The 19,032-nt window shown below is 43.6% G+C and overlaps 1 protein-coding gene across 1 annotated transcript in view; it reads right to left on the reverse strand.

Moving 5' to 3' along the window:
* TBX15 (T-box transcription factor 15) overlaps positions 1-19,032 on the reverse strand; it is a 125,135-nt gene that overhangs the window by 21,005 nt on the left and 85,098 nt on the right. Inside the window, exon 6 of the mRNA XM_069602310.1 lies at positions 9,265-9,329. Coding sequence (XP_069458411.1) covers positions 9,265-9,329 — 65 coding nt within the window. The remainder of the gene's footprint in view (positions 1-9,264; positions 9,330-19,032) is intronic.

Below are 19,032 nucleotides of genomic sequence, written 5' to 3' on the forward strand. Positions count from 1 at the left end.
TTACTCAGCCATAAAAAAGAATGCATTTGAGTCAGTTCCAATGAGGTGGATGAACCTAGAGCCTGTTGCACAGAGTGAAGTAACAGAAAGACAAATATCATATATTAACGCATATATATGGAATCTAGAAAGACGGTACTGACAATCCTATTTGCAGGGCAGCAAAGGAGACACAGACATAAAGAACAGACTTTCGGACATGGGGCGGGGGGTGGCGTGGGGTAGGGGGCAAGAAGAAGGTGGGGTGATCTGAGAGAGCAGCATTGAAACATATACATTACCTTATGGAAAACAGATAAAAAGTGGGAGTCTGATGTATGAGGCAGGGAACCCAAAGCCAGAGCTCTGTGACAACCTAGAGGGGTGGGATGGGGAGGAGGTGGGAGGGAGGTTCAAGAGGGAGGGGACATATGTATACCTATGGCTGATTCATGTTGATATATGGCAGAAACCAACACAATATTGTTAAGGGATTATCCTCTAATTAAAAAAAAATTTTTTAACCCCAGCTTTAGGTGTGCAATAAATACACCTGATGAACTGGTACTTTACAATGGTTTGAAAGAACAAGTGTCCATGGACAGAAGATTAGAGTTAAAACTGTTCCTTACCCAGGGATTTCCAACATGGGAGTGCTGTAACCACTTGGAGTCTGAATAAGTAGAGTAATGCTAAATTACACAAGGCCCAGATTAGCTTACTGGTTAAGAGCACAAGGTCAGGAGCCAGGCTGTTGACCAGGGTTCCAGCTGCAACCCTGCCACTTAACTGGTGCAACCTTGCCAAGTTATATAACCTCACACTCCTAAAGCTTCCTACCTGCAAAATGGAGATACTATTACTCCCTTTTAATTGTTACTTAATAAATGCATATTGATTAGGACAAAATATTTCAACACAAGAGAGAAAATACAATAAAAGCATGAAGACCACTGATCTAACTCAAGTAATAGAAATCCCACCATCTGCTCAGGTTGTGATATGGAACAAGAGAAAACATTCTTACTTAACTGGAATACAAAGCTTTGTCAGCCCTCTGGTTCTGGATTGAATGTGGAAGGACTCGTATGTTACCTAATTTCGTTTCTCATTCTCTCCTCTAAGAACCAAAAAAATGTGTCCCCCAAGCCTCTGTAGGCCTCATTATCTTGCAGATATTTCAGACTCCAATATGTTAGCCATTAAACAGACGTCACTCTGTTAGATGACACCATCGCTGGGCAAGAGCCATAGATAATAAAACAACTGCCAACTTTCTCTGGCAAACCCACATGGCCAAGAGGACAATAGGGGGAAAGATTCATGACACAGGAGGGAGAACAAATAACAAGGCAGAGAAAAATGTTAAACACTGGCTGAAAGACCATAAGCCTGGGGACGTGAAAAACAGCTATGGCCTGGATGAACAGGAGGAGTCTGGAAGGATGCTGCTGCCAGAGTCCACTATGAAGCCAGCTACCTTCAGCTGCAGATGAAGCAACGCCTACCGGGGAGTCCAGCACTGATCGCTTCCATAGATCTGTTGAATGGCACCCAGGCCAGGGATAACAAAAGAGTGTACAAAATCTCCAGGGGTTAGTGAGATTGCCAGGAATGAGCAGGATGAGACTGGCTGGAAAAATACAGCCAATGGCTCAAGGGAGAACAAACAAAAACTATAGAAATGTAAAGTGAGGGAAACACTTGGAAAGTCGTGCTGATTGAAGGAAGGCAAGCGGTCAGCTCCTTAGCTCTAAGCTTACCTTCAGGAGTGACAAGGAATCAGAGGTGGACAGGGGCAAGTGTGTCTGCTGACCGGCAAGTGATGCCTGTCGGAGGAGTGTGACACAATTCTCTGGATGCTGTCACTGGCAGATTTGCCAGCTCTAAAAGCAACTACCTCACTGTACTCAGTCTTACCATCAGTAAAATGGGAAACTCTGTACTGGTACCAATCAGCTCTGAGGTAAAAGGAGAAAACTTGGACCACAGATACTAAATGAAATGATTACTACTACTATTTATATACTTACGATTTGAATGCCCAGAAATAAATATACAAGGTTGAACTGCAGGAAATAGCTAATATCTCACCATTTTGACCTACAACTAAGGAAATTTCATATGTTCAGCTGAACAGATAGTGTACACAGTATTCGAGATACTTGGTTATACTAGAGAACTCAACTAACAGATTTTAACTGAGATGCACATGCACCTTAACTCCCAAAGGAAAGTTTCTTTCAGAGGATGTGGCCTTGGGGCTAACCTTTTCCCGTTTTTCCTCCTGTTAATTTTCAGCACTCTAATACCTCGTCTCACAGTCCTCTTTCTTGCCAGGAAATGGCTTTCCATTCAGTGAACATGGCCTTGGGACAGCAGCTGCTTAACTGGGGGTTCACAAAAAAACTTTACTCCCAAATACCTTCCCCACCACCAGTAGAGATTCCTTCCTTTGGTTTAAGTCTCAGCCTCATTAAGCATCCTCTTCCAGTAAACAGACACATCCATTCCTGTAAGGCAGTCAGTGATTCCATTTTTAGATCACCGTCCCCCAACACATGTAAGGGACACTAGGCACCAGGAAACACTACCACCCGTCACATTCCCAGAAAGCAGCAATGCTTGCAGGAAACAGTCAGAGAATTAGCTCAGACTCAGTACAGGCCCTATTGTGTTTTTAGTGAGGGGCAACCTATTCAACTCAACATTAAAAAATACTAAGATCATGGCATCTGGTCCCATCACTTCATGGAAAAATAGAAGGGGGAAAAGGGAAAGCAGTGACAGATTTTCTCTTCTTAGGCTCCAAAATCAGTATCGACTGTAGTCATGACATTAGAAGATGCTTGCTTCTTGGAAGGAAAGCCATGACAAACCTAGACAGCAAATTAAAAAGCAGAGACATTGCTTTGCTGACTAAGGTCCATACTGTCAAACCTATGATCTTGTCAGTAGTCATGTATGGATGTGAGAGTTGGACAATAAAGAAAGCTAAGCACTGAAGAATTGATGCTTTCCGACTGTGGTGCTGGAAAGACTCTTCAGAGTCCCTTGGACAGCAAGGAGATCCAACCAGTCAATACTAAAGGAAATCAACCCTGAATACTCATTGGAAGGACTGATGCTGAAGCCACACTTTAGCCACCTGACACAAAGAGCTGACTCACTGGAAAAGACCCTGATGCTGAGAAAGACTGAAGGCAAAAGGAGGAGAAGGTGGCAGAGGATGAGGTGGTTATATAGCATGACAGATTTAATAGACATGAACTTGGGCAAACTCTGAGAAATGGTGAGGGACAGGGAGGCCTGGCGTGCTGCAGTCCACAGGGTCACAAATTATTAGATAAAACTTACTGACTGAACAGCAACCGTGCAGGCCCTATTGTGTTTTTAGTGAGAGGCAACCTATTAAAACTACTTTCCCTTGAAAACCAAGCTCCCCATAATACAGGGGCTGCCACTGGCCCTCTCTGACAGTCCCTGCCTTGTGGAATTTGAGTGTCCTGGTTTAAACCTCCAAGGGCAAACTCCATCGAGACAAAGACACCCCCCCAAAAAGCTGCAACAACTCACTGGGCTACAGAAGGGCAACTCCCAGGGGGACCTGTCACGGAAGCACAACAGCGACTCCTGGCTCACCATGCCAGCAAGGGGCATCTGCAGGAAACCACGTCACTTGGGACAATCCCCGTGTAGTTGTCTTAGACTGTATGGAAGCTGGGAGTATAGGCAAAGGCCAAGGTCAGAGACAGGATGAAGGCTGCTAACAGAGAAGAACCCAGGGTCACACAGTTCACACCACTTCTAAAACAAGTTCACAAAACCTTCATTCCATCGACAGGTCATAATTTTAATCCTCTCCTCTTTGTGTATGTGTTTGCTTTGGAGGAAGTCCCTGGGAACTATATAGACGTTCCCAAACTAACTGAGGCTTTCTGTAAAATCTTATAAAATCCTAACAGGAACAAGGTTTTCACTTTAGATGTTGGCTGAGACCTGCAGAGTCCTCTTTCCTGTTGCTCCTCTGTCTCTCCCCTTTCAAGTGCAAGGTATCTGCCGTGGCAACGCTCCCTCCAGCTGCGCACATGGGCTCTCCAGGCACGTGGACACATACGACCTCCCGGGCTGCTTCTCGACTATGAGACTCAGTGCAAAGACTCCTGTTTCTCTTCAGCCTCCTGACCTTTGTCTTCTCTTCAGACAGAGATGCCCATTGGGGTGGTCATCACCAAAGATGTAATTTGACTTCTCAGGTTGCTCCTGAGTGACCTTTCTCAACCAAACCTTACTCTGCTTGGGCTCATCTTCTGGGAGCCCGTCTTCCTTGAGGCTCACACCTCTGGAACTTGCTGGATGTTCTCCTTCTTCAGGGAGCCAGGCAGCCCAGACACACCCTCACTGTACAGGGCCAGTTCAAATGGCCTGAACGTTGCTAATCTACAATTAAGCTAAACCAGTGTCTTATAGCAGCAGTCCATCTCAGATTTGAATTAAAATTGCCCTTAGTCTTTCCTACAAAGACTATTTATAGATTCATTCTTTATTCCGTTCTTAGCACCCAAAACCAGCTCCCCACCGTTGCTCTACCTAACTCATCTCTGGTTGGCTTAAGGCTTTCTTATTCCAGAGATTCCAATTTTTAACTTCTCTGCCACTCATCAACTCTGTCTAATGTTTTGTAACTAAAGGAACAATTGTTATTTTACTCTATATACCTGGCACTACAGGGGAAAAAAATATAAGAATAAGAACCTGAAAAAGGTAGAGCCCCATCTGCAAGGAGCTTCATTTTAGCAGGGAACAGACAAAGCCCAGGAGCACAGATCACAAGACAAAACTTAACTCATGCTAAGGGCATCTGTTTTCTGCCAGCAACAAGAAGGTGTTACTGACTCCTCCTTATGAGGAATCTCCCAGAAGGGATGCTGGCTAATGCACCCTGGAGCTGGGCCTGCTAAAGGTAAATACATATTGACGCTTCCACCCAAAGCTGTATTTGGGCTACAGAATTTCTGAGAAATCTAGAAGGAAGAACAACAGAAATAAACAATCTCCCTCCCATTGCAGAGACAATGCCTGGAAGCAAAATCTGTCAGTGTTTTCACTGCAAAATGACTAGATGTCTACTACTCTTCTCCATAACATGAACACACACACACACACGCACACGCACACACACACACACACACAATTTGGTAGACACTTCTATTCAGGGACATAATCACATGGGAATGAAAAGTAGGAGCTCCATAAGTAAAGGCCAAAGGGCAGTGACCTTCTCACACAGTAGCGTGTGAATGATGCTTTCTAAAGAAGAAGGAGGAACCATGATGGGCTCTGATGATGTCACAGGGCTGACACAGTGAACTCAGTGGGATTCCCACTGGGGTTCTGGAATGCCCAACGGTTATCACCCCTTGTCCTCATTTGAACTCAGAATAAATTTCTGAGGAAGACCTAGGAGAGTGATGCCATGGAGACCAAAACACCAGTTTTACTATTGATAAAGAGTATTTGAAGATGATTGCACAGGTACGAAGGCTGAAAGAGTGTGCGGGAACCCCCTGAAAGGAGTTGACTTCCTGCAGGCCTCCTCTGCTGGGCTTACCATGCAACGGCAAGAGCCCAGATTGCATACTCTCTGCAGGCAAGCAGTCCTGAAGAGTTCCAGACTCAGCAGTCACATCTGTCACCCTGGTTCCCACTGAGGGGAAAGAGAAAGTGATGGGGCTACAAGCCACGAACACTTGTCATAGACCTCTCCTTTCATTCAAATAAGAATGGGAGGACTTCCCTGGTGGTGGCAATGGATGAGAATCTGCCTGCCAGTGCAGGAGTCCTGGGTTCGACCCCTGGCCCAGAAAGATTCCACATGCCACGGAGGAACTAAGCCCACGTGCCACAACTGCTAACGCCTGCGTGCTCTAGGGCCGGTTAGCCACAACTCCTGAAGCTCTCAGGACTACAGCTGTGCTCCACAGCAAGAAAAAACACTTCAGTGAGAAGCCCATGCACCGCAAGGAAGACTAGCCCCACTCTCCGCAACTAGGGAGAGCCCTTGCAAAGCAGTGAAGACCCAGGGCACCCAAAGGTAAATAAATAAGAATGGGAAATAAGTGTCTTCACAAGAGCTGCCTCAAGTTCTTCTCAACCCTCAGAGGACACGGCTGTCACCCTAGCCACGCTCTGCCACCCCAGCACTGTAGTGAGAGGTTTATGAGCCTACGGAGACTCATGAGAGGCTTTTTAAGAGAGTGCAGTGGCAGCTGCGTCTTCCCATCTTTCCTCTCACACTCCCCTCTGGAACCTCAGGATCACACTGGGATTGATGGAGATCGACAAACCTGAACGTGTTTTGGTTTGAGGTCTGGCAATTTCTGTAATTCCAAAGTATTCCACAAATGTTTTGTGTTCTACAAAACCAAAAAACACTGGCCAAGCACTTTCCCTCCTAATTTTTAAGCCCATGTGTCTTTAAAGGAAATGTAATCCATATGTTTCGGGTACATTTCTATGCAACTCATCAAACCATGCACGTCTGTATGAGTCATCTGATGTCTAAAATTCATGGGGAAAATCATAGATTCTTAAGAACTCTGTTAGCACAAGAAAGGCCATCAATGAGCCACTGATTAGAAGGTGATGAACTAACTGGATTCTGGTGTTGGCATAGACCACCAGTTCCTGGAGATTTATAAATAATCCTCTATATCCTCACCCATCAATTTTCCCATCTGCCAAATGGCGTTAATAATTCTTGCTGTCATCCTGCAGGCAGCCAGTAAGAATTAAAGTGTGGTTAACAGGCAATTTTGAGCTTCTTAAAGAGAAAATACAGGGACTCCTGTATTTGCCCCAACAAGTTTATTTTAGTCTAGCTTCCCAGGGAGCTGGAGGATAAGAATGGCTTCTACCTTCGCTAATTCATCCCAGTCCCTTCATGACACAGATGACTTCACTTTCATCGTATCAGTTTCAGTTGCTAGGGATGTTCAGCTTGACCTCCTGTCCTCTACTAGGGACCCCTTATTTACAGGAATATGGGGAGTAAAGAGGGCTTTCTTTAGTGGCTCAGTCGGTAAAGAATCTGCCTGCAATGCAAGAGAGAAGGGTTCAATCCCTGGGTTGTGAAGATCCTCTGGAGAGGGGGCGTGGCAGCCCACTCCAGGATTCTTGCCTGGAGAATCCCATGGACTGAGGAGCCTAGTGGGCTGCAGTCCATAGGGTCACAAAGAGTTGGACATGACTGACGTGACTGAGCACATGCGCGCATGCACACACACACACAGAGGACATAAACAACAAAGTCGTGGTGAATAATCTGCATAGACAGCCAGAGAATGCTGGTTGATTTATTTGGGAAAGGGAAAGTTCTGGCTACTTGAGTAGGATCTTTAAGTAGAAGAATGATTTTTAGAGAAAGAGCTCTATTCTCCATATCTATTAAATATAAAATAAGCAAGATTTTACTGCTAGCATGATAAAGCTTGAAGTGCACAGACTTTGATGTGAAGCGGACTTGGGTTATCTTCCCTACTCCCAGATTTACTGTGTGACATTAGAAAAGCTGCTTAAGCTCTCTGAGCTTGTTTCCTTATTGGTGACAAACAGGTTGCCTTAAAGATTAGAAAGAATGTAAGTAAAAAGTCTGGAACACAGTAGTGTTCAATAACAGATAACTTCTATAATTACTGATATTACTGAAAACAGCATGCAGGTTTTAATATGACATAATAAAGAATTTCCATGCTATCAGAAATTAATGAATAAGACACTGACATGGGCTAATGAGGATCTCTAGTTCTATTTTCCTGGCGTTCTTACAAAGAAGAGCAGTCTATCACTTCAGGACAGACATTTTGAGCAGTAAATAGCACCCCACTCCAGTACTCTTGCCTGGAAAATCCCATGGACGGAGGAGCCTGGTGGGTTGCTGTCTATGGGGTCGTACAGAGTCGGACACGACAGAAGCGACTTAGCAGCAGCAGCAGCAAGAAGTAAGATATTCACCAGCCTTAAGGCAGACACAGGCCATGGCCAAATGATGTGTCAAGGTCCTTTCTAGCCTAGTGAGGAGACAGGAGAACCTCAGGACTTGAACTGAGCTGTTATCACAATTTTCTAACCAGAGATATATGCTTCAAGACGCAAGGTCTTAATCTCAAGATTAAAGTGTGCCTCCAATTCCCAGTGCAAGTCCAATCCTGGTCAATACACCCTCTCTATTCTAATTTTCTCTTCTAAGTCATGCCTCTGAAAAACAAGGAATCCAATGGGAAGACAAAACAGAGGGAAAAAGGAGAAAAAATGAAAGCATTCTTTGGAATGCCAAGGGCAAAATAAACATGAAATGCTGCTGAAGATACAGAAGGAAAGAAAGTAACTGGACACCTAAAGTCACTAGGATTGGTCTCCGGAGACAGACGGTGATGTCTAGAGCAGAAATTCTTAACTTTTTGGTCACAGATATTTTTCGAAAATTTGAAGAAAGCTATGGACCTCTCCCTAGAAAAATGCACACCTGGTCATTCACTCACAACTTTTCTTTCACTATCTGGTAACTCACAGAACCCCTGAAATGTGCATGGACCCCCAGTAAACACCTTAAACACCATAGAGCCTTCTTTATGAAAAGCCAGCTTCTGTTTTGAGCTCCTCTTCACTAACAAGGTTCTCAATAAGCCCAGAAGGCAGAGCCCCCAAAAAGGAGGCGACAGGAAACATCTTACAAGCCTGTTCTTGACTTGGCCATTGGGCATGGAATAGAAACCATTCTTCATTAGCTACATTTTGAAAACAAAGGCCTTTGTCTTATCTTAAAGAGTCCTTAACAGGAAGGCATTTTCCTCAGGCTATTCCACTACCTGGGCTTCCCAGGTTGCACTAGTGGGAGAAGCAGTTGCATAGCCACATGCCAATGCAGGAGACAGGAGTCCAGTCCCTGGATGGGGAAGATCCCCTGGAGGAGAGCGTAGCGACTCACTCTAGTATTCTTGCCTGGAGAATCTCATGGACAGAGGAGCATGGCTACAGAGGGCTACAGTCTGTGGGGTCAGTCAGACACGACTGAGCACAAGCACAAATTACAAACAAAGAACTGAATAATTCAACCTTTGGGAGGCAGCTTTTTGATTCCTGAACAACTACCCACTTCTCTTGGCCTGTGTCTGTCTAGCATGCAAATGTTCTCCAAAAAGCAGGAGCCAGAGCCACCAATGGGGCGTGGGGAAAATAATGCCATATAGAAAAGAAAGGTCAGTGAGTCATGTCCAATTTGCTCACCTGTTTCTTCCAGAATCTCTGAATCCTTTAGCAAAAGGGTTTCGGTCAATTTTTAATCTGGTGATCTGGAAAACAAACAAAAAAAGGATGAATTGTATTTATATTAACTGATTTCTTTTTTGGTTGCTCCTAGAAAGTTAACAAAAATCACCCAGTGAACAACAGCTGTTATTTTTATTTAACTTCCTTTTAGGTTGAGATTTAGATTGAAGTTGACATAGGACTTGGGCCTGGCACACAGATGTCTGACCCACCTGACCCACTTCTTCCTAAAAACCATGGTCTTCCCAGTATGTGACTCTGTAAACTCTCTTCTGCTCACCTTCCTTGCCCCCAAATGGTGATAAATCATTTGTCCAGACAAACAAAGGTATCCAAATGGAAAACCGAACAACGGTCAGATACAAGACACACAGGAAGTACCTGAAAAGTGCTTGTTGAATGAATGAATAAATGAATGAGTGAGCAAGTGAGTGAAGAATGAATGAATGGATTCAGTCAATCCAATCAGGTGCAATTAGACCACCAGACAACCTGCCTCAGCCTGACAGAACCAAATAATTGGCGGCATTTCCCGTTTCACTTAAGTTGTGCCTTTTTGCCTTTGTGTATTGCTCATCTGATATGACCTAAAATGACCTTGTAGACAACACAAAAAAGTAGCTAGACTTTTATCAAGGCTGCACCCAAAGAAAAATCTAGAAATGGGGGATGGGATGAGGCAGGATGCAGGGCATCTCACCCAGTCTCTTAAGTCCCATAACTTAATCAAAAGAAACAAAGAAGCAGCTTCATAAGGCTGAGCAAATCCAGTGCAAACAATTGTAACCCAAGTTGGATGGGTCTTTAGGAGTCATCGGGTTCAATCACCACTCAGCACAAGATTCCCCCTCAACTGCATTCTATCCACATCCCCTCCCATTCTGCTTCAGTATATATTACCCTATTGCCTTCAGACCAGAACAGGCCTGACCAACAAATTCCATCTGCGCTCTTGTGTTTCTACCTTTAACCTTTGTCATGGGAGGCATTTTGATATCTTCTGTCTGAACTGGATGGTAATGACTCACTATGTTCAAACAACAGAGACTTAGAGGTGGGGCCTAGGAAGCTCAGGAAAGGAGGAAAGTCATCCTCCATGGTAATTCTAGAAATAAGGAAATTTCATTTTTAAGATCATCTTCCCATTTCTTATTTTTTTACCTTTTTAAAATTCATTTATTTTAAAAAATTAATTTTAAAATTCATTCATTTACTTTTTAACTGGAGGATAATTTCTTTACAATGTTGTGTTGGTTTCGGCTTTACAACAACACGAATCAGTCATAATTATATATATATATCCCCTCCCTCTTGAGCCTCCTGTCCCCCTCCCATCCCACCCCTCTAGGTGGTCAAAGAATGAATTTGAGCCAGTTGAACTGAGGTGGATGAACCTAGAGCCTGTTATACAGACTGAAAGAGAAACACAAATACTATATTGCACTCATCTCACATGCTAGTAAAGTAATGCTCAAAATTCTCCAAGCCAGGCTTCAGCAATACATGAACTGTGAACTTCCTGATGTTCAAGCTGGTTTTAGAAAAGGCAGAGGAACCAGAGATCAAATTGCCAACATCCGCTGGATCATGGTAAAAGCAAGAGAGTTCCAGAAAAACATCTATTTCTGCTTTATTGACTATGCCAAAGCCTTTGACTGTGTGGATCACAATAAACTGTGGAAATGCTGAAAGAGATGGCAATACCAGACCACCTGACCTGCCTCTTGAGAAATCTGTATGCAGGTCAGGAAGCAGCAGTTAGAACTGGACATGGAACAACAGACTGGTTCCAAATAGGAAAAGAAGTACGTCAAGGCTGTATATCGTCACCCTGCTTATTTAACTTCTATGCAGAGTACATCATGAGAAACGCTGGACTGGAAGAAACACAAGCTGGAATCAAGATTGCCGGGAGAATTATCAATAACCTAAGATATGCAGATGATACCACCCTTATGGCAGAAAGTGAAGAGGAACTCAAAAGTCTCTTGATGAAAGTGAAAGAGGAGAGTGAAAAAGTTGGTTTAAAGCTCAACATTCAGAAAACAAAGATCATGGCATCTGATCCCATCACTTCATGGGAAATAGATGGGGAAACAGTGGAAACAGTGTTAGACTTTATTTTGGGGGCCTCCAAAATCACTGCAGATGGTGATTGCAGCCATGAAATTAAAAGACATTTACTCCTTGGAAGAAAAGTTATGACCAACCTAGATAGCATATTGAAGAGCAGAGACATTACTTTGCCAACAAAGGTCCGTCTAGTCAAGGCTATGGTTTTTCCAGTGGTCATGTATGGATGTGAGAGTTGGACTGTGAAGAAGGCTGAGCACTGAAGAATTGATACGTTTGAACTGTGGTGTCAGAGAAGACTCTTGAGAGTCCCTTGGACTGCAAAGAGATCCAACCAGTCCATTCTGAAGGAGATCAGCCCTGGAATTTCTTCGGAGGGAATGATGCTAAAGCTGAAACTCCAGTACTTTGCCACCTCATGCGAAGAGTTGACTCATTGGAAAAGACTCTGATGCTGGGAGGGATTGGGGGCAGGAGGAGAAGGGGACGACAGAGGATGAGATGGCTGGATGGCATCACCGACTCGATGGACATGAGTCTGAGTGAACTCCGGGAGTTGGTGATGGACAGGGAGGCCTGGTGTGCTGCAATTCATGGGGTTGCAGAGTCGGACACGACTGAGCAACTGAACTGAACTGAACTGAACTGAATGCATATATATATGACATCTACAAAAACAGTACTGCTGAGCCCATCTGTAGAGAAGGAATGGAGATGCAGACATAGGGAACAGACTTAGGGACATCTTCCCATTTCTGATCACAGCAGAACTTACCACTAGGACGTCTAAATAGTGTTTCTTACATTGCATGTCTTTCTAGGTCCCTCTTCTGTCTCCCTTTGTCACAACAGAATTTCCTAAAGTCACAGTCTGAAGGTCTTTAAAATACAATGTGAGATTCTGAAGAAGAGATTCTGCCTTGAAAGTACCAAAGTTTTTTTTTTTTTTCCCCCTAAACATTCCTTGCTTCAGAGTGGCACACTAATAACAAAGCACTAATAATGAAGCAAAAGCAATTTTACATCTATTTTATAGACCAGAGCAAGAGCCCGAAGCTTTGGCTTTCTAAAGTCTAGTGTCTGCCCTGTGAATACTGTATTGACTTTTAAGACTGTCACTACTTTTCTGTTTTTGACTTAAAATCAGTTTTCTTCCTCCATAATCCATAGCAATAAACCACACAGCATATTTTCTTTTCAAGTTGGAGTTATAATATTTTATTTTCTCTTTCAAGTTGGCTTATCCTGTCAGACTCATTTATGATAGCAGCTTGTGATATATGATTGCACTGCTGTGTTTTGGGGGCACAGACCCCTGTAAATGTAATGATGTTCTATTTAATGGGCCTGGGAGAAATGGGTTGAAAACTTGTTTTCCACAGTTCCCTGTATTTCAGGCCAAGGAGTCTGCATGGAGATTTAATAGACAAATACCACCAAATGTTAGGAAACACAACACTTTTCTACTTGTTTCAAAGTTTTTAATGTGGAATTTAGAGAGTTTTATGAAGAGGGTGATGGTGCTACGCCTTATTCATTTATTATCAAGGGTTTTCCAGGCGGTGCAGTGGTAAAGAATCCGCTTGCTAATGCAGGAGATGCAAAAGAGACAGGTTTGATCCCTGGGTCAGGATGAGATCCCCTGGAGAAGGAAATGGCAACCCACTCCAGTGTTATTGCCTGGGAAATCTCATGGGCAGAGGAGTCTGATGGGCTACAGTCCATGGGGCTGCAAAGAATCAGACACGAGTGAACAAACACATTGCATTACATTTGTGTGCAAAGCCATGTGACGGGTTGCAATTGCAGAGTAGTGGACAGTCAGTACTGTGTGTCATCTGTGCCTTCTCCAATAAAGCTTATAATCAAGGAGAAAAAAGAAGATATATATATATTAATAATTACAGCATAAAACAAAAAGTTATAAGGTTTTGAATAAAGGCAAAGTGCCATAAGAACTTAAAGGAAGTAATAATTGCTTCATGCTAGCTGAAGGGCTCCCAGGTTTTACCTTAGGGGAAGCATGTAAGCCAAGCTGGGAAGGATGCATAGGATTTTAATGAAATCTGCAAAAAGGGGAGAAAGGCACAAGGGAAGCATTTAAGAAGAAAGCTCTTACGTAAGTCATGGAATTGAAGTGGGAAAGAATGAAGCATTTGTTTGGCTGCATTGGTCTCAGTTGCATCACGTGGGATCTTTGTTGCGGTGTGCGGACTTTCTAGTTGTTGCACATAGACCTAGTTGCTCTGTGACATGTGGGATCATAGTTCCTTGACTGGGAGCCGAACTTACATCCCCTGCACTGGAAGGCAGATTCTCAACCAGCAGACCACCAGAGAAGTTCCAGAATGAAACATTTTTAAGAAACACTGAAGAGTCTGATGTAACCAGAGCACAAGGTACAAGAAGAGAAGTGTGAGAGAGAAAACTGAGAGGTTGACCTCAGGCCACGTCATGAAAAGCCTTTACTACCCTGCAGACATTTAGTTACCCTGTAGGCAGAAGAGAGCAATACTAGCTATCCACACTAAATTATGACCCCGATTAATGCTTATGCCAACAACTTTGGCTATGCCTACAAATACCAAGGGTGAGTTTCTCATGTGGTTCCGAAGTAAAGAATCCACCTCCCAACTCAGGAGATGTGGGTTCTATCCCTGGTTGGGAAGATCCCCTGGGGGAGGAAATGGCAACCCACTCCAGTATTCTTGTCTGGAGAATCCCATGGACAAAGGAGCTTGATGGGGTGGCAAAAATTCAGACATGACTGAGCACGCGCACACACACAAATATCAAGGGTAACGTGGACAGTATTTTGGAGGAGTAAATCAATGTATTCACAACATCGATAATCCCATAGTTCCCATATCAAGAGCCACCTGGTAGATTCAGTATAGTGGATGCTAAGTCGCTTCAGTTGTGTCTGACTCTGTGACCCTATGGACCATAGCCCACCAGGCTTCTCTGTCTATGGGATTCTCCAGGCAAGAGTACTGGAATAAGTTGCCATTTCCTTCTCCAGATTCAGTACAGAAAGGGAGGTAAATGACAGCTTGCTGACCTACAGAAAGAAGATGTGGCATGAGATGAATTTTCATCAGGTAGAAAAAGAAGTAAAAAAACCCTCCCTTTCTACTCCAGTGGGACATGAGAAAAGAGGTGACGGACAAAAGAAAAGCAAGTAGTTAGGTTTACATGTGCTTTTGCTCTCTACTCAAACTAAAATCCAGGGGCAGGGTTGGGGAGACTCAGAGGCACACTGGCAGGTCACACATGGGGTGGCTGCACTAGCACAGATACAGCAGGAAGAGGCCTGAGTGAGGATTCCCGAGCCTTCCATGGCCCTTCTACAGCGGGTCAGGGACTCAGAGGAGAAGGCAGGGTGACCTTGACACAGAGGTGCTGCGGTCCAGGCAAGAGCCAGAGGACCTAGATGAAACCTGAGGTGGAGCCGAACTATCTAGGGAAGTCCGGGAGGTCTGACTGGGGCAGGAACACAAACGTGCAAGTTGAACGGTCTCCTGTTGGTAGGGCATATCAACACAAGGAACCCAAGGACCAGCCCAGACCTGCCCCAGGCCACACCCCTAGCAGAGGCAAGTGAGGACCAGAGGACCACACAGGGGCCCCCAAGCAACCACAAAGAGGACTCATAAACCCCACTGCACCCATCCCTGCCCACGCACCGTACATCTGAAGTAGCAGGGGAGGCTCGTTTGAGTACTTCAATATCAGCTGTACCCTTAATGTTATTTACTTACTATGATTAAATAGGACTGTCAACCTCTGCCTCCCCATCTTAGTTAGACCAGGTCACTGTTGTCTTTTGACTAAACTATTCTAAATACCCTTCAAACTAATCTCTCCTCTTCCACTCTTGTGTGCTAAGTCACCTCAGTCATGTCTGACTCTTTGCAACCCTATGGACTGTAGCCCGCTAGGCTTCTCTGTGCATGGGAATTCCCTAGGCAAAAATACTGGAGTGGGTTGCCATGCCCTCCTCCAGGGGATCTTCCTGACCTAGGGATTGAACCTGTGTCTCTTATGTCCCTGTCCAATCTCTTCTCTTCACTCAGCAACCAAAGTGATCTTTGTTAACATATAGTCAGACCATGTCATTCTTTCAGTGCTTACCACTGGACTCAGAATTCAATCCAAGCTCTGCCTGGCCTTGCAGGGTCAGCATGCCCTGGCTCCTGCCTGCCTCTCCATCCCTCCCCACCCTCCCCTAACTCTGGTCCACAGGCTCCAGGCAAACTGAGCTGCTCTCAGAGTTAGAATGGGTCAAGCTCTTTCCCTGCTCAGACCCCTCACATTCATCCTGTGCTGTGCTTAGTCATTCCAGTTGTGTCCAACTCTTTGTAACCCCATGGACTATAGCCCACCAGGCTACTGTCCATGGGATTCTCCAGGCAAGAATACTGGAGTGGATTGCCACTCCCTTCTCCAGGGGATCTTTCCAACCCAGGGATTGTACCCGGGTTTCCCTCATTTCAGGCAGATTCCTTACCATCTGAGCCACCAGGGAAACCCATTCTACCCCCAGACTAAAATGTTTTCTTCTCTACTCTTCATATAACTGACTCCTCATCCTAAGTCTCAGTTCAAATGTTAATGTCCTGAGAGAAGTCTTCCTTGATTACCCCTCCAAAATAGGGTACTTCTGCCACTCTCTTAACTATACTCTCTTTATTTTTTCCAAATTATATATAATTTATTTGGGAGTTTTTCCACATAAATCAATTATTTAAAAGGGATATTGAAGAATTAATAAATTCTCATATTTTTGCTCATAGCTAGTTTATCTCCCATCTATTGTAGTAGTAAGTCAAAATTTGCACTTAGCCTAACATTATAATATGCATGTTACAATTAAATAAAATGAAATTTATTTTCAACAATATTAAAGATATATTTTATTATTTACAACAGCATCCATAAAGATTTGGGAGGAAAATATATATCTATATTATAGATAGATATATGTAAATATAGATGTGGGTTCAATCCCTGGTTGGGAAGATCCCCTGGAGGAGGAAATGGCAACCCACTCCAGTATTCTTGCCTGGATAATCCCATGGACAGAGGAGCCTGGCGGTCTATAGTCCACAGGGTCGCAAAGAGTCAGACATGATTGAGCATGCATACAGCCACAGCCAGCCAAGATGACGTGCTATTTGTGTTCAGTGAATGCATAGAGTGAGAGAGTGAATGAATTTCATTCATTGGTGAAACAGAAATCACCAGTCCCAAAGCCATAATAAACCTTAGAGAATATAGACCAAACAACTCCCCCAATCCTATTTGCTTTCACTATAGGGATTACAGACAAAAATCTTAAATGCCTTTCCCGTCAGAACAAGGTCTATTAGTAACTTCCGTTGTAACTAAAGCTATTCTACAGCAGTTGTGTTCAAACTTGGTCCAATGATAATGAGGCCACGTGGAAAATACAGAGGTTATGGAAGCATTTTTCTTCACTGATTTTCTTTCCATAACCTTATACTGATTTGTGTAGTCTGAGTTATTGAAGACAATGGCACATAAGGGGGTGGTTATGGCTTGCCACTATTCATTTTAATCATTTTCCCTCAGTGTTTTGCCTAGTAACATAGATGCAGTTAATAAATCAGGTATACCTCACCATGCACAGTGCAGACATAAAGAGCACAACCTACAATGAAAATCTGAATATCCTCAGTGTAATTTCACCAGACCAAGGCTCAAAGGGACTTCCCTCATTAACATACTCTTATTCTTATTTTTTTACCAGATTGCTTGAAAAGTATTCCATCAGGATAAAAAATTTTAATCCAATGTAAACAAAAATTCTATACTAATTTGATTGCAAAGTTAAGGCAAAACTGGCTCAGTAGTTCAGGGTATAATGAGTGGCCCAGAAATCCTATTGGATTTGCTTACACAAACCTGGCCTGACTGTGGTTTCAGACTTCCCATTCAGTTCATGTAGCCAATTCTCATCAAGAAATAAGACTGTGTGACCTGAGGAAGACAGGGCTGTGCCATTTTGAAATCTAGTTTCCTATTTGGAGAAAAAAAAAAAACACAAAAAATCAAGGTTCAGCAGTCTTTTTCCCCTAGAGAGGACAAAGACTCTGCAATGGAAATTTCCTGTTAATTCCATGAGGACATATATTGGCATCAGCTTCTTCCAAGAAAAAGCATTAAGGGTAGCATCACCTTTATTCCTACTTCTACCCCCTTGTCCTCCTTGATGAGAGTCTGGGCATCGTGTACTTTCCTCTCTGCCATGGGCCTGCCAAGGTGGCACTCCAAGAGCAAATAATGGCAATAATAACTTCAGTATGTTAGCAGCCCTGGGAGTCTATGTGTCAGTCAGCAAGGGTCAGTAGAAAGAATGGGCAGGAAAAGCATCAATTATTTCATGAAAATAGAAAGTCTTTCTTCACATGCCACTCCTATTTATATGCAAAGAAGCAGAATCACAGATACATCAGGAACCTGGAAGTAGAGGTATGTTGGCTAATTAACCATTCAGTCATGTTCCAAGCATGTAGTCAGTGCTGCATGGACTATAAATAGCTTAGAATTATGGAGATGGAAGAGTCTTTCCTTCTAATTAGTGGTTTCAGTTTCAGGGCATCCCCAGTGGCACAGTCGGTAAAGAATCTGCCTGCAATGCAGGAGACATGGGTTTGATCCCTGGGCTGGGAAGATCCCCTGGAGGAGAAAATGGCAACCCACTCCAGCATTCTTGCCTGGGTAATCCATGGACAGAGGAGTCTGGCGGGCTACAGTCCATGGGGTTGCAGGAGTCGGAAGTGACTTAGTGACTAAACCACCACCACCATGGAGATGGAAGGGTCCTTCCTCCTAATTAGTGGTTTCAGGGCTTCAAAATGTCACAGGCTAATTCTAAATCCTCCCCTTCCACCATGTGAAAGATCAATATTGATATTGCAATTTTATATTCTACCAAATAAACAGAATTAATAGCTCCCCACTATCTCTTCCTGCCTATTTCTTAAAATAAATGACATTTTAATAACACATTGAAGCCTCAAAAGACAGAATAACTTGCTGAAAGTGACACAGGAAGCTAGTGGAAAATTTAGGACTAAAATCCAGGTCTCCAAATGTCTAGCCCATTGCTGTATGTGGAACAATGTACTGCCTTTTAGGAAGGCTGGACAACAGTTCACTTCAATTCCATCCCCTCTACTGTCCTTCCTGCTGTGTGCTCCTCCAGACAAGTCCCTGAGAACAATGAGAATCTATCCCTGACTCTCTCCTCTTTCCTTACTCCTAGCCCTCCTAAACCCTTCCCTTAAAAAAAAATAGGAAGTAAACAATTTTGCTTTAAGATATTATTTGTTCTCAATCTAGAAGGCTGAGGAAATAAAAACACAGTAATTACTGAATGCAGCTCACAAAAGAGAACAGTTTATGCTACCCAGCATCTTCATGACAAGTTTGAAAATTATTGGTACATAACAGATCTGCCTTACAGGATGCAGCCCTCTAGATCCCTGGGGGAGAGACCCAAGGTTAGTTTGCTTTATTAGAAGGCACTGTGTTATATTAAATCATATCTATACAGCCAAAGGGAATGTTAAACAATCATGCTTATTGATTTATCCAGGCAATGGATGCTTGTTAAACAGGCAAAAG

Source organism: Ovis canadensis, chromosome 1 (genome assembly GCF_042477335.2).
Source record: "Ovis canadensis isolate MfBH-ARS-UI-01 breed Bighorn chromosome 1, ARS-UI_OviCan_v2, whole genome shotgun sequence".
Taxonomy (NCBI): Eukaryota; Metazoa; Chordata; class Mammalia; order Artiodactyla; family Bovidae; genus Ovis; species Ovis canadensis.